The sequence below is a fragment of the Oncorhynchus mykiss genome, chromosome 18 (genome assembly GCF_057628025.1).
Source record: "Oncorhynchus mykiss isolate SJ-2025 chromosome 18, ASM5762802v1, whole genome shotgun sequence".
Classification (NCBI taxonomy): Eukaryota; Metazoa; Chordata; class Actinopteri; order Salmoniformes; family Salmonidae; genus Oncorhynchus; species Oncorhynchus mykiss.
In genome coordinates this window covers 60,049,133-60,062,238 of record NC_143039.1, presented here as the reverse complement: position 1 = coordinate 60,062,238, position 13,106 = coordinate 60,049,133, and the positions used below count along the sequence as shown (strand labels likewise).

At 45.3% G+C, this 13,106-nt stretch overlaps 1 protein-coding gene across 1 annotated transcript; it reads right to left on the bottom strand.

Moving 5' to 3' along the window:
- Positions 1-7,029: 7,029 nt before the first annotated feature.
- gpr3 (G protein-coupled receptor 3) lies at positions 7,030-8,542 on the bottom strand. Its single transcript, XM_021572419.3, has one exon. It carries the CDS (start codon positions 8,526-8,528, stop codon positions 7,527-7,529), a length of 1,002 nt encoding a protein of 333 aa, XP_021428094.1. The 5' UTR covers positions 8,529-8,542; the 3' UTR covers positions 7,030-7,526.
- Positions 8,543-13,106: the final 4,564 nt, after the last annotated feature.

Here is a 13,106-nt window from a genome sequence, read left to right as displayed (position 1 = left end):
ACTGGTTCAAGCATAACCAGATAAACTTGCTTTGAAGATAAAACGACTTTCAACGCGCACTAAACCCGTGTCCCTGTGGCTATAGTGACTTCAACTAGCTTTGGCTGCCATCTATTGGAAAGGAATGGTAACTACACTGGGCAGCCAGTTGGCACAGTCAAAGTAGACTTTAATAATGTATGCCATTTAGCAGACGCCTTTATCTAAAGCAAACTGGGTAGATGGTGGTGGAAATAGATCACAGAAACAGGATTTCAATTTTGATATCATGGATGGTCAGTCCTTGCATCTATAGCTCTGTCTATAAATTTGAGAGGAGCTACATTTCTCCAGCCCCATCCCTCAGCGTTTTACTGAAAGAGGAATAGGGAGACACTTTGTTATTGCTTCTACTGCAGATTGCCACTTTAAGAAGTTAAAATGCAGATTAAATACGCACAAATATATGTTACTGATACTATAAATGTCACTCAGACAGTTAGTGAATACACAGCATCAAGCACAGCAAACAACCAATCAATCAATCAATCAATCAAATGTATTTTACAAAAGCCCTTTTTACATGAAAATAATAACCACATTGGTTATATAGGGTGCAACAGTTCAGCACCTCAGGAGCAAATGGCTTTTCATAGCTGAGCATTCATAGGTTGAGAGAGAGTCGAAACAGCAGGACCGGGACAAGGTAGCAGGTCTGTTGAAACAGCAGGATCGGGACAAGGTAGCAGGTCTGTTGAAACAGCAGGACCGGGACAAGGTAGCAGGTCTGTTGAAACAGCAGGACCGGGACAAGGTAGCAGGTCTGTTGAAACAGCAGGACCGGGACAAGGTAGCAGGTCTGTTGAAACAGCAGGACCGGGACAAGGTAGCAGGTCTGTTGAAACAGCAGGACCGGGACAAGGTAGCAGGTCTGTTGAAACAGCAGGACCGGGACAAGGTAGCAGGTCTGTTGAAACAGCAGGACCGGGACAAGGTAGCAGGTCTGTTGAAACAGGTAAAAAAATGGAAAAACAGTGGAAAAACAATTCCACTCTGATTCCCTTTATGGATGGGTGTATCTTTTAATTCGCTGTTGAATGGCCTGGTCCTTACCCATTTTTGGAACACCAGGCCGCTCCCCCAAAGTGATCCATAGTATATTTTGGCTCGCACTGTGATGATTGTGATTCTGAGCTCTCAGGTTCACACAGCGAGTTCTGGTCTTCACTGATCTCACTCTCCGTCAGCTCCATCTGTGGCATATAGGGGCAGGACATCGGTTGTATACTGATGGTTGTGAGCACAATCTAGCTGGGCCCCGAGCCCTTTAGTGATGGTCCTGGTGGACCTCTTCTCCACTGCAGCACAGGAACACTCTGGCACCCAGTGGTCAGTTTGGCATGCTGTACTAACCGTTCTTTCCTGTTGGTAGAAAATAATTAAGGCGGTGTCTTGAAATAAACAATAGCCTTAGAAATAACATGGATTTGAATGTACCTCCTCTGTCTCCTGCACAGTCTCCTCCAGGATGAAAACCTTTTCATGGATGAAGATGTCATCCTGAAAACACACAAACGTTTTGTTAAGCCAACTGAACCCAAATATATCAGTTGGCATTAACAAGCTACCTGTCTTGTATGGTTTACACACACACACACACACACACACACACACACACACACACACACACACACACACACACACACACACACACACACACACACACACACACACACACACACACACACAGGGACATTTACTTTTCAGCAAACATTAGCTATGTCAACTTCAGTCTAGCTAAATGAGGTGGAGCTATCAAAACATTACAAATTCAAATCTGTCAACAAAATGTATTACAGTACTTGACTATCTGAGGTGGAAGGTCGCTACAGTAACTACCTAATAACAGGAGTACACGGATAAACTATGTAGCAATTTTAGTTGCAGTTGAGTTGCTTGCTAACATTATTTGCTGGGAGATGTTACACAAAACACTACAGACGCAATTAGCTAGTTACCTAGAGTTGTAACAAAGTTGTCCAGTGTCTAATGCTAGCCTAGTCAACAACAGTCATGACAGCAGTCGCATTTGCTTCAAATCAAATCAAAGTTTATTTGTCACGTGCGCTGAATACAACAGGTGTAGTAGACCTTACAGTGAAATGCTTACTTATAGTCTCTAACCAATAGTGAAAAAAAGGTATTAGGTGAACAATAGTAAAAAGACAGGCTATATACAGTAGCGAGGCGATAAAAGTAGCGAGGCTACATACAGACACCGGTTAGTCAGGCTGATTGAGGTAGTATGTACATGTAGACATGGTTAAAGGGACTATGCATAAACAGTGAGGGAAAAAAGTATTTGATCCCCTGCTGATTTTGTACGTTTGCCCACTGATGAAGAAATGATCAGTCTATAATTTTAATGGTAGGTTTATTTGAACAGTGAGAGACAGAATAACAACAAAAAAATCCAGAAAAACGCATGTCAAAAATGTTATAAATTGATTTGCATTTTAATGAGGGAAATAAGTATTTGACCCCTCTGCAAAACATGACTTAGTATTTGGTGGCAAAACCCTTGTTGGCAATCACAGAGGTCAGACGTTTCTTGTAGTTGGCCACCAGGTTTGCATACATCTCAGGAGGGATTTTGTCCCACCCCTCTTTGCAGATGTTCTCCAAGTCATTAAGGTTTCGAGGCTGACGTTTGGCAACTCGAACCTTCAGCTCCCTCCACAGATTTTCTATGGGAATAAGGTCTGGAGACTGGCTAGGCCACTCCAGGACCTTAATGTACTTCTTCTTGAGCCACTCCTTTGTTGCCTTGGGTCATTGTCAGGCTGGAATACAGATCCACGACCCATTTTCAATGCCCTGGCTGAGGGAAGGAGGTTCTCACCCAAAATTTGATGGTACATGACCCCGTCTATCGTCCCTTTGATGCGGTAAAGTTGTCCTGTCCCCTTAGCAGAAAAGCACCCCCAAATCATAATGTTTCCACCTCCATGTTTGACGGTGGGGATGGTGTTCTTGGGGTCATAGGCATCATTCCTCCTCCTCCAAACACAGCGAGTTGAATTGAGCTCCATTTTGGTCTCATCTGACCACAACACTTTCACCCAGTTGTCCTCTCAATTATTCAGATGTTCATTGGCAAACTTCAGAAGAGCATGTATATGTGCTTTCTTGAGCAGGGGGACCTTGCGGGCGCTGCAGGATTTCAGTCAGCGTAGTGTGTTACCAGTGTGTTACCAGCGTAGTGTGTTACCAATTGTTTTCTTGGTGACTATGGTCCCAGCTGCCTTGAGATCATTGACAATATCCTCCCGTGTAGTTCTGGGATGATTCCTCACCGTTCTCATGATCATTGCAACCCCACAAGGTGAGATCTTGCATGGAGCCCCAGGCCGAGGGAGATTGACAGTTATTTTGTGTTTCTTCCATTTGCGAATAATCACACCAACTGTTGTCACCTTCTCACCAAGCTGCTTGGCGATGGTCTTGTAGCCCATTCCAGCCTTGTGTAGGTCTACAATCTTGTCCCTGACATCCTTGGAGAGCTCTTTGGTCTTGGCCATGGTGGAGAGTTTGGAATCTGATTGATTGATTGCTTCCGTGGACAGGTGTCTTTCATACAGGTAACAAACTGAGATTAGGAGCACTCCCTTTAAGAGTGTGCTCCTAATCTCAGCTCGTTACCTGTATAAAAGACACCTGGGAGCCAGACATTTTTGACATGTTTTTCTGGATTTTGTTGTTGTTATTCTATCTCTCACTGTTCAAATAAACCTACCATTAAAATTATAGACTGATCATTTCTTTGTCAGTGGGCAAACGTACAAAATCAGCAGGGGATCAAATACTTTTTTCCATCACTGTATGATAAACAGAGAGTAGCAGTAGCGTAAAAGAGGGGTTGGGTGGGTGGGTGGTGGGTGGGACACAATGCAGATAGCCCGGTTAGCCAATGTGCGGGGGAGCACTGGTTGGTCGGCCCAATTGAGGTAGCATGTACATGAATGTATAGTTAAAGTGACTATGCATATATGATAAACAGAGAGTAGCAGCAGCGTAAAAAGAGAGGGGGGGGGGGGGGGGGGGGGGGGGGGGACACAATGCAAATAGTCCGGGTAGCCATTTGATTACCTGTTCAGGAGTCTTATGGCTTGGGGGTAAAAACTGTTGAGAAGCCTTTTTGTCCTAGACTTGGCACTCCGGTACCGCTTGCCATGCGGTAGTAGAGAGAACATGTAGAGAAATGTAATATCCATATATGGCCAGCTATGTAAACTTTAACATTGAATTATCCTGCAATAGATGTAGTTCAATTGGTAACATACATTTTTGTCTTCTAATGCCTCTTAAGGGGAAAGTAATCTAAAAGTAACTGAATGTAATCAGATTACCTTACTGAGTTTGGGAAGTCCAAAAGTTATGTTACTGATTACAATTTAACAGGTAACTAGTAACTGTAATGAATTACATTTAGAAAGTAACCTACCCAACCCTGTATAAAAGTGATAATGCTCTTGAAGCCAGTGTTTGATGGATATATTGGCACGGTTTGCCGGTCCTCGATGACAACACCCAACACGGCTTCTCGGCATTATCACTTATTTATACTTCAAATGGAGCAAACTTTGTTAATAACATGTATTAAATCATATGAAATAATGTCTATAAAAATAAGTTGATTCACCCATATAAGTATACCTGGATGCACAAACATTGTTTTCTTTGTTTGGGCTAATGGCTAGGCTAGGCTAGGCTAATGGCTAGGCTAATGTGGATTCTAGGCTACCTGTCACATAGCAGTGGTAATGGCATGCAATTCACACCTCCAACGTAAATGTAGATAATTAGCATAACTCTTGATGCTCCGCTCTGTTTTTCCGCCAAAAAATCCTTTGGTCATTGAGCAGCGTTGCTGCATGAGCTCGGCGGTTGAGACCAAGGGCCCAAGGTTCCAGGCTGGAAGCACGCTTTTGACTACACCTACAGTATTGCTTCGGTGCTGCAGTTTAACTGAATCATGGCCGAAAAAGACAATTCCAATAGAGAAGATACCACAGAAGTCAAATTCCAAAATTATTTAAATTGTCACCAAGGCCGATTTTTGTCATCACTCACAATTGAAGATATTAGCATTTTATATTCATGCTCTAAGATTATGACCCCAGCTGGGTCTGGTCTACTTAGTTCATTGACTTTCATTGAACTTTCAGTGAACCAGAAAATAACTTTTGAGAGGGGTGTCTCACTTTCTCTTCTGTCTCTGGATACATTTTTTGGTCTATGCGTGAACCGGTAGAGTTCGCCCATTGGTTGTTGCATCGCCTCGCCTTAATTGAGGAAAGCGCCCTATGTGTGTACGCGTGTGTGTTCTGACACTTCACAAAGAACATCATGAATATTCACACTGAGTTATAAATATTTAAATCCTCCATTCAGGACACCCAAACCTCTCCCTTTTTTGGGCTCAGGAAAATAACTTCACGTGTGGTGTGTGTATTTAAGGATAGACACTTTCTCACCACTTTATTTCCCTTAAAACCTTCTGTGGGATTTGCACATTGGCAAACAGATGTTGAACCTTTGCTAAAGCCACTTCTCTCACAGCCTTTAGCTTCATGACCACAGGCAGAGGGGAAATGTCAATCATATCAAGCCTGATTGAATACTCATGGTCAAGCTCTTCAACTTGTTCTCTCCACCCACCAGCTACCATCCCATGTACCAGAACGCTGCAATTGGCGAGGACACTCACACCACTGTTAAGGCTTCAGGTTCTACCAACAAAATACAACCTAGCACTCTGGTACCCTGCAAACCATGATCCGTTTTGTATCTTACATGAGTCAAATGTAATGTAGTCTGTTTCACACATTGTTAGTGATTGCTGTTCATACATCGTTAGACATGACCGCTTTGTCAACCTGATAGCTAATGAGGTGAGATAGGCAGTAACACCATCAGTGCATATTCCTGCATGTTGATGATGTTTTCTTGTATACCAAATATGTCAGATGTTGTTGTTGCTGTGGGGGAGGCTGGAGGGAGGTGCTGGAGGGAGGCCAGAGGGAGGGGTTCAGATAGTGTTGTTGTGAGGGAGGCCGGAGGGAGGTGCTGGAGGGAGGCCAGAGGGAGGGGTTCAGACAGAGTTGTTGTGAGGGAGGACGGAGGGAGGTGCTGGAGGGAGGCCAGAGGGAGGGGTTCAGATAGTGTTGTTGTGAGGGAGGCCGGAGGGAGGTACTGGAGGGAGGCCAGAGGGAGGGGTTCAGATAGTGTGGTTGTGAGGGAGGCTGGAGGGAGGTGCTGGAGGGAGGCCAGAGGGAGGGGTTCAGATAGAGTTGTTGTGAGAGAGGCCGGAAGTGAAGTGCTCATATTGGAAGTGGGTTGCTATTTTCACCCGTAAGTGGAGCAGGCCTTTGCTGACAAGTTGCTGAAATACCAGGTTATCAGTGCAAACTTGTAGTACTGATATTTGGGAGTCTTGGCCATGTACATAGGCTGACAGTGCGTGGCCTTCAGCTTGCAGGCCTGCATAGGAAAAAGGCAAAGCAGCTAGCGAGGTACTGCTCTGTGTCAGGTGTCATGGGTAGCCTTTCTGAATGGAGAATTTTTTCAGGTTTACAGTCATCCACCATGTTCAAGATCCTCCTGAAAATCAAAAGATGAGTGGAGCTGGATTGGACACCCTTCAGAAACCGACCACCATCATCACTCGCCAGTCCTGCCCACTGGTTGAACCAACGTTATGTCCACGTCATTTCAATTAAATTACATCGAACCAACGTGGAATAGACGTTTAATTGACATCTGTCCCAGTGGTTGAAATGGAACCCACAGGGAAAAAGAAACAGAGGGCGACCCAGAAACCGAGAAAGTCTAGGCAGAAATGGCTGAGAGCGGCCTCAACTGGTGTGACCTGGGAAAACTTGCTCCAAACCGAGATGCAGGACAATTGTCAACAGGCTTAAGTCAAGTACGTCTGTGTGTGTGTGCGCATGCATGCGTGCGTATAGAAAGAAGGAGACTCCACCTCACTTTTAGTACAAAATAAAGTAGTTTTTATTTAGGAAGTAGAAAAAGACAACATTCATACATTTTATTTTAAAAAACATTGGCAAACTCAAACCTTTTCAGAGATAGTTGAGGTGCGTTTTACAGTATTAGTGCAAACACTTTATAAGAGTTTAAGAGTCCTTCAAGTTACTCTGCATTTGACCTTTGGATCACCGACAGCAGCATAGTATAGTCCCACCAAGGACCCAGATGAATTACGATAGTTGCACCTCTGTGATTGCATCAGAGTGGATTGTCTACATGTTAGTTGAGGATGAGGCACATGATGAAATGATACAGTACATCAGGTCTCACAGCCAATGACAGAGCTTATTCCAGCTGACTCCAAGATGGCTGCCTTCTGGAACAGTACATTCTGATTGCTTCTTATCTGATGTGCAAGTGATGATGAGGATGTGCTATTTGTATGCGTTACAGTTATATGGGACAGTATGTGTGTGTCTATGTGTGTCTCCATCCTACACGTCAACAGGCCTGTGTGTGTTGTGTGTGTGTCTGTGAGGACAGCAGGCATGCAGCAGCACCTTGCGTATGTCTCTGTTCCTCAGGCTATACAGCAGAGGGTTGAGCAGAGAGTTCCCTGCAGCCGGCACTAACGTAGCATACGTATACAGGGGCGAGCTAGATGCGTCGCCCAGCAAACCGTAAAGGGCGAAGGGCGTCCAGAAGCTGACAAACACTCCGAGGACTAACAACAGCCGAGATAGGCCCTTCCCCCGGCCCCCGTGCTTGCTGTTGTACGATTGGTCGTCAGGCAGGAAGTGCCTCTGCGTGGCAATGGCATGGGCGTGCCGCCTAGCGACGCGGCAGATCCCGGTGTATAGCTGCAGCGTTACCATGATGACCAGCAGGAAGCCGCCACAAAGCAACGACAGGTACGTCCGGGTCAGGGGTCGCGCCACGGAACAGGATGTGATGTCATTGAGGCAGTGCCACCCCAGCATTGGGCCCAAGCCGATCAGACATGACCCCAGCCAGACGAGTGCCAGCAGACCAGCGGCGCATCGACGCGAGTGGCGGGAGCCGTAGGTGAGGGCGTGGCTTAGCGACAGGTAACGGTCCAGCGCCACGCCCATCAGGCTGAGGAGGGAGGCGGTCAGTGATGTCGCCAGAAGCCCTGACGTCATCAGATCTGACCAATCCGTGGGCTCCACACAGAACAGGAAGAGGAAGTGCAGGATCAAGGCCACGCCCGCCAGCAGGTCGGCCAATGCCAGGCTGGCGAGGAGCAGGAAGACAGGAGCACGGAGAGAAGGCGTGGCCAAGATGGCCGCCACTACGATGGTGTTCTCGGACACAATGAGGGTTCCGGAGACGCACAGTGCCACTCCCCATAGGCTGAGAGGAGAGGCCTCAGGAATGGTTGTGGGATCTGATTGGTCCAGCTGGGAAAGAGGCGAAGTCATCCCTGAACCTGAAGACTCCTCGAACCAGATGTCCGAGTCATTCTGGGTCATCATGAGTCACACACACGACACCTGAGAGAGAGCGAGAGAGAGAGAAGACAGAGATGTTAACAAACAATGTCACAGACTGTTAGCAAGTCTCCCTCTCCCTCTGTTCCTGCATGTGGTTTGTTATGGTTACTTAACAGCAGCAGACAGACACCCTGCACTGGGGCTGCATCTACTCTACAGTGGCTTCCTCTCCTCGTCTCCTCTCCTGCATCTCAATAGTCTACAGTGGCTTCCTCTCCTCGTCTCCTCTCCTGCATCTCAATAGTCTACAGTGGCTTCCTTTCCTCGTCTCCTGTCCTGCATCTCGATAGTCTACAGTGGCTTCCTCTCTTGGGTCTTAGGCCACTTCGGCATCTGCCAAAAGGTCTGGGCATTTATGGCACAGGAGGTAGTGCACTTGAACCACAGTGATACTGGTTCATCTCAAAGGAGAGACTTTGCATGCTCCTCACATTACTATGGGACCATTCCATTTCATTGCCTGATATCTACTCTTCTCTCTCCAAAGTGTGCACTTGTTCACTCCCCTCAAGAAATGTACGAGATATATGATGACGAAGCCCTGTCTAGCCTATATGTATGTCTAGCCAATGCTTTTAAATATACAAGGGGGAGTGAACGAGTACACACTCCAGATAGAAGGTGGAGAAGACAGAATTGGAATGCAGCCCTTCTGGTGTCTGTTCTCCACTCTTCTACTACAGTGCCTTGTGGTGTGTTGTGTAACAGATGCCCACTAGCTTGGAAAACCATGTCCTCATGCTTTATCTCTGATATAAATTGAGGTTTACATACACTGCCCCCACACACAGACTGACCTACAGACAGACAGGACAGAAGATCTTACCTTCTAACAAGACCTTGATCACGATTCTTTCAAATCAGCTCTGTTGACAGAGAATCCAGGAAACTGTGATGCCGTGATGCTGTCTGTGTCCAGCTTGTCTCCTGGTATATCGATGGTCGGTAATATCTCAGTAAGGCTTGTCTGTCCCCATCAGAGTAATAACATATCCTCCTTGCGAATAGGTTGTCTCCGTTTCTCCGGTGGTGAACACCGGAATGACTGGATGGATCTCCTGCGCGAATGTTCCTTCACTAGGGAAGGTCTGACTGACGTCAGTGATGGCAGGCTTTAGCCAATGAGGCGCTCGGAGAGACGGGAGTGTGGGGTGGGATGGGGGGCTCCTGTAGAGTAATTTCATTCAGAAAAATGCGGCAGCTTCCCGCCCCTCCCACTGCGGCTTGCCTCGCGCGCAACTTTTCCTTAAAATTTTCGGACAGGCGCTACCGAAACTCTCGCATGCACGCACGCACGCGCACACACACAAACACACACGCACACACACACCGCGGTAAATATTATTGTACGTGTAAATGGTTGAGAGCGAGAAAAGGGCGTAGAGTTGGGGCTCGCAGCGTAGTGGGGCTCGCACCTAGAGGAGCTGTCCAAGGTTCTGAAACGTAATTGTATGCTAGAATTTGCTTGCATAATCGATTGTTGTCATTTATTTTTTGGCGGTATTGAATAAGACTATAAGAAAACATTTGAGGTCATAAGTGTAGTTGTCTCTGCAGAATTTGAAAAGTTAACAGAAACGTGTACGTCATTCAATAAGCAAGAGCAAAATAGGATCTCAGTGCATTAATAGCCTACATGCAGTGTCCTAAGGTGAGTCACTGGCTAAGCACCCTTTGTCTCGGATGAATCATACATGATAATTTCTTGACCTATATGCGCAAGGCATAGTTCTGAGATATTGAGCATCAAAGTTTTCATATCCCAGAATTCAAAACTGTTCTGTAGTGTTTTGTTTTTTCTTAAAGGTAACTAAAGTGCAGAGTATCAAAATCTTGTAACATTTGTAATCCGTTTTTTAGGGAGGGTGCAATCACAGATCGATCCTGGCTCCGAAATGTCAGTCTGGGTTCAGCTACAAGGGTCTATATGACACTTCTGAATTGGACATTAAGATATTAAGACAACGGTAGCTATTTGAATACATAAATGATAGAATAACACTATTTTACCAATATAGAATCAGAGCACATTATTAAGAAATGTATTATGATCGTCAGACGAATTACTGTCGTCACTGAACAAGCACGTGACAACATCAACTTTCTAGTTTTTCATTTTTTTCACTTAAATTTTTTTTTTTTCAAACATCTATCTTCACAGATATATGAAGAACCATCTAAAGATCAATTAAATCTGACTATACAATTGTTTTTTTTAAATGTCAGATAGAACCTTATTGAGGTCTCGATTTGGTCTCGATTTGAGAAAAAGTGCGTAGGCTATATGTCTATCTCTCTCTAGGCCTACATGGCCTTGGGTGTTTTGAAAAGCAAGAAATTGAACATGTATAGGCTTACTATCTATTTTGAAACATGAACAGCTGATTAATGTTGATTGGTTAATGATGTAGGCTATCTGATGAGAGATGATTGATAGATATATCTGGGAAACCCGGTCATGGATGATTTACCTACAACTGAGATTCTCGGTTTCCCCGGTAATACAAAACGGCGTGCGTGGGCTGCAGTGGTTGCTGCAATGTGTCTACGTGATTACGCACGGGCCACGGCACTGCGCAGAGAGGGGGACCCTCGTTTTCTCGTTGACATAGAACCATGTAAGGAAACTGACTTCCGGTTCTCTTTGGGAGAAATATATAGCATTACGTCATTTACACATTAGAAGGAAAAACTGAGAGAGGGAGACAAGGGAGAAGGAGATATTATAATTCAGCCACTGAATATGACACTGAACAAAAATATAAAGGCAACTTGCAATAATTTCAAATATTTTACTGAGTTACAGTTCATATAAGGAAATCAGTCAATTGAAATATATTCATTAGGCCCTAATCGATGGATTTCACATCACTGTGAATAGATATGCATCTATTTTTCACAGATACCTTTAAAAAAATGTAGAGGCGTGGATCAGAAAACCAGCCATGCAGTGCGACACTTCTCCTTCCAATACCGTTGATTAGGCTGTTGATGATTGTGGCCTGTGGAATTTTGTCCCACTCCTCTTCAAAGGCTGCTCGAAGTTTCTGGATATTGTCAGGAACTTGAACATGCTGTCATACATGTCGATCCAGAGCATCCCAAACATGCTCAATGGGTGACATGTCTGGTGAGTATGCAGGCCATGGAACAACTGGGACATTTTCAGCTTGCAGGAATTGTGTACACATCCTTGCAACATGGGGCCGTGCATTATCATGCTGAAACATGAGGTGAGAGCAGCAGATGACTGGCACGACAATGGGCCTCAGGATCTCGTCAAGGTATCACTGTGCATTTAAATTGCCATTGATAAAATGCAATTGTGTTCGTTGTCTGTTATGCCTGCCCATACCATAACCACACCACCACCACGGGGCACTCTGTTCACAACGGGGACATCAGCAAATGGCTCGCACAGTTGAAAATGAGGTTAATCCGTGAAGAGCACACTTCTCCAGCGTGCCAGTGGCCATCGAAGGTGTGCATTTGCCCACTGAAGTCAGTTACGACGCCAAACTGCTGTCAGGTCAAGACCCTGGTGAGGACAACGAGCACACAGATGAGCTTCTCTGAGATGGTTTCTGACAGTTTGTGCAGAAATTATTTGGTTATGCAAATCCACAGTTTCATCAGCTGTCCGGGTGGCTGGTCTCAGACTATCCCGCAGGTGAAGAAGCCGGATGTGGAGGTCCTGGCTGGACTGGTTACACGTGGTCTGCAGTTGTGAGGCCGGATGGAACGACTGCCAAAATCTCTACAATGACGTTGGAGGTGGCTTATGGTAGAGAAATAAACATTAAAATATCTGGCAACAGCTCTTTTATTTCAGCTCATGAAACATGTGACCAACACTTTTACATTTTTGTTCAGTGTACTTCAGCGTGTTGCACCACAGTAACCCGATGAGCTAAAGCCTAGGCAGCAACAAGGGGAGCTTACGCAAGTGTTCAGGTTTCAGGCGTGATTAACCTCCTAATCAAGTTTATGTGGTTCACCGAACCACCTCTGTTACACTACCTTTTAACACCTAGATGGGATAGATAGAGAGGAGACAGGCAGTTAGATCTGTTCCTTACCGTCTGACTGCCCTCAGGTGGGATTTATTAGCTGTTAACGGGAAGCTCAAGCTCGTGCTCATATGACTGCGGAAATTCCTCGGTTATCTAACAGGCACACATACTGCCTCTCCTCATACACACACACCCATACACACCTCTTTGACGCTCCAGCTCAAATCGATGTGTGAGAGGAGGGAGAGGATGGAGAGGAGGAGAAGGGAGAGGAGGAGAGGAGGTTGGGTTGTGTGTGTGGGAGGAGTGTATGTGATGGAGAAGGCATGGGTTTGTATGAGGTGAAGGTGACAAGTGTTTATTGACTTAAAGCATTATTCATTGCAATGTGTGTGTGTCAATCAACATGTTAATTATACAGTTAGAAAGCAATGTATAGACAGGAATTAACAACACATTGTATATATACACCACATAAATACGCATTTGACAAAATACACATGTCCTTGTGTGACAGTGTCTATACAGTACCTGTAATATCTGTGTC

Excerpts from the sequence above, each read along its gene's own strand:
- gpr3 (XM_021572419.3), bottom strand. The coding sequence starts at position 8,528 with ATGATGACCCAGAATGACTCGGACATCTGGTTCGAGGAGTCTTCAGGT.